The following is a 1353-nucleotide window of genomic DNA, read 5'->3' as shown; positions in this document are numbered from 1 at the left end:
GCGTCGGTGAGGCTGCATCATTCATTTTTGCCGTTTAACCCATGCGTTAAAAGTAGTCTCTTGGTCTTAGGACATATATATAGTGTCTGTCTCATAAACTCATATCATGTAGTATCTTATATTTATAGTCTGCTGATGTCATCAGCTTCTCAGTTAGAACGCAGGAAGTTCTGATGCAGCAAATACATAAAAAAGACAAGTTATAAACCTTATAAGATAATGTGATATAACGGGGTTAGAGAGTTCATTAAGTACAGAACCTTTTCTCTTATGTAACTCATGCACAACGTATATAGTAAATGTGTTGACATTGTCTCATACAGCTGCTCTCAGCTGGAAGGCCTCATGGTTATTATTCTGGGTGTTTCTTCTCTCACAGCTATCCAGATCTGGTGGCTCCATGTTTCGGGATCCATCCGCTGCAGGGCGGTGGGGGGCCGGAGCAGTGCAGCGTGAAGCCTCAGGTAGTAAAACATGCGACACCACATCCGTCCTTTGATTATTTTACTTTAGTGATTCTGAGAAAGTGAGGAGAGAAACAGTATCCAGGCTGCTCAGTGGTGTCCCAGCTGAGGAAAACAGTGTGAGGGAGGCTGTTCCTGAGGACTCTGGAGGGGATGAAGGCGTATTTATTATTTTTCAAGCCATTATTTAAGGAACTAAATTCACATACAGTTGTTCATACACGTATCACAACAGAGACCCTGGACTTTGATGTAAAAATAAGGGTAAAGTTTCCTCATAATTTTCACAAAATAAACTTTGGTCTCAGGTGACGTTGTGATCTGCTTCAGGGTTTCATGTTTCATCTTTGGCAGCAGACTGAAATTGAATGGTTTTCGCTGATTTGATACAGGGCTGTCGGAGGTCAGCTGAGCCAAGATTAACTGGTGTTAATACGACTAATACTTATAACGACAAGCTGCTGTTACACAAGTTCCCACCCGATATGAAAATATTTAGATAGTAGTAATAAATTCAGAGGCTTAAAGTGGAGTTTAAAAAGAGCAAAATTTCATCAGATTCATCAGAATCAGAAAACTTTAATGATCCTCTCAGGGAAACTGCCTCAATCACAGGAAACCTTGAATGTCTTTAAATGAACTAAATACATGATGCAGGTTGTAATGTATTTCTCACAGGACCTGGATGCTGCCCTGCCACTGTTCTACAAACACAGAGAGCGTCTTGTTGCTATTGGAGAGGTACACACACACACACACACACACACACACACACACACACCGTCATTGACATCATACATGTACTGTAACCATGAACCATCAAACAGTCCTTCAAAGTGATGAGGCCCAGACCGAAGGTCCTCACTCTCAAGGTCCTAAACTCTAATTG

The 1353-nt window shown here is 41.4% G+C and overlaps 1 protein-coding gene across 1 annotated transcript in view; it reads left to right on the top strand.

Moving 5' to 3' along the window:
* Positions 1–1353, top strand: part of tatdn3 (TatD DNase domain containing 3) — a 10351-nt gene that overhangs the window by 4183 nt on the left and 4815 nt on the right. Inside the window, exon 5 of the mRNA XM_087171573.1 lies at positions 1143–1205. Coding sequence (XP_087027699.1) covers positions 1143–1205 — 63 coding nt within the window. The remainder of the gene's footprint in view (positions 1–1142; positions 1206–1353) is intronic.

The sequence above is a fragment of the Seriola lalandi genome, unplaced genomic scaffold (genome assembly GCF_002814215.2).
Source record: "Seriola lalandi dorsalis isolate HSWRI2012SDOR001 ecotype SW California unplaced genomic scaffold, Sedor1 jcf7180002055009, whole genome shotgun sequence".
Classification (NCBI taxonomy): Eukaryota; Metazoa; Chordata; class Actinopteri; order Carangiformes; family Carangidae; genus Seriola; species Seriola lalandi.
The sequence above is the reverse complement of the archived record's forward strand: the minus strand, read 5'-3'. Positions and strand labels throughout refer to the sequence as shown.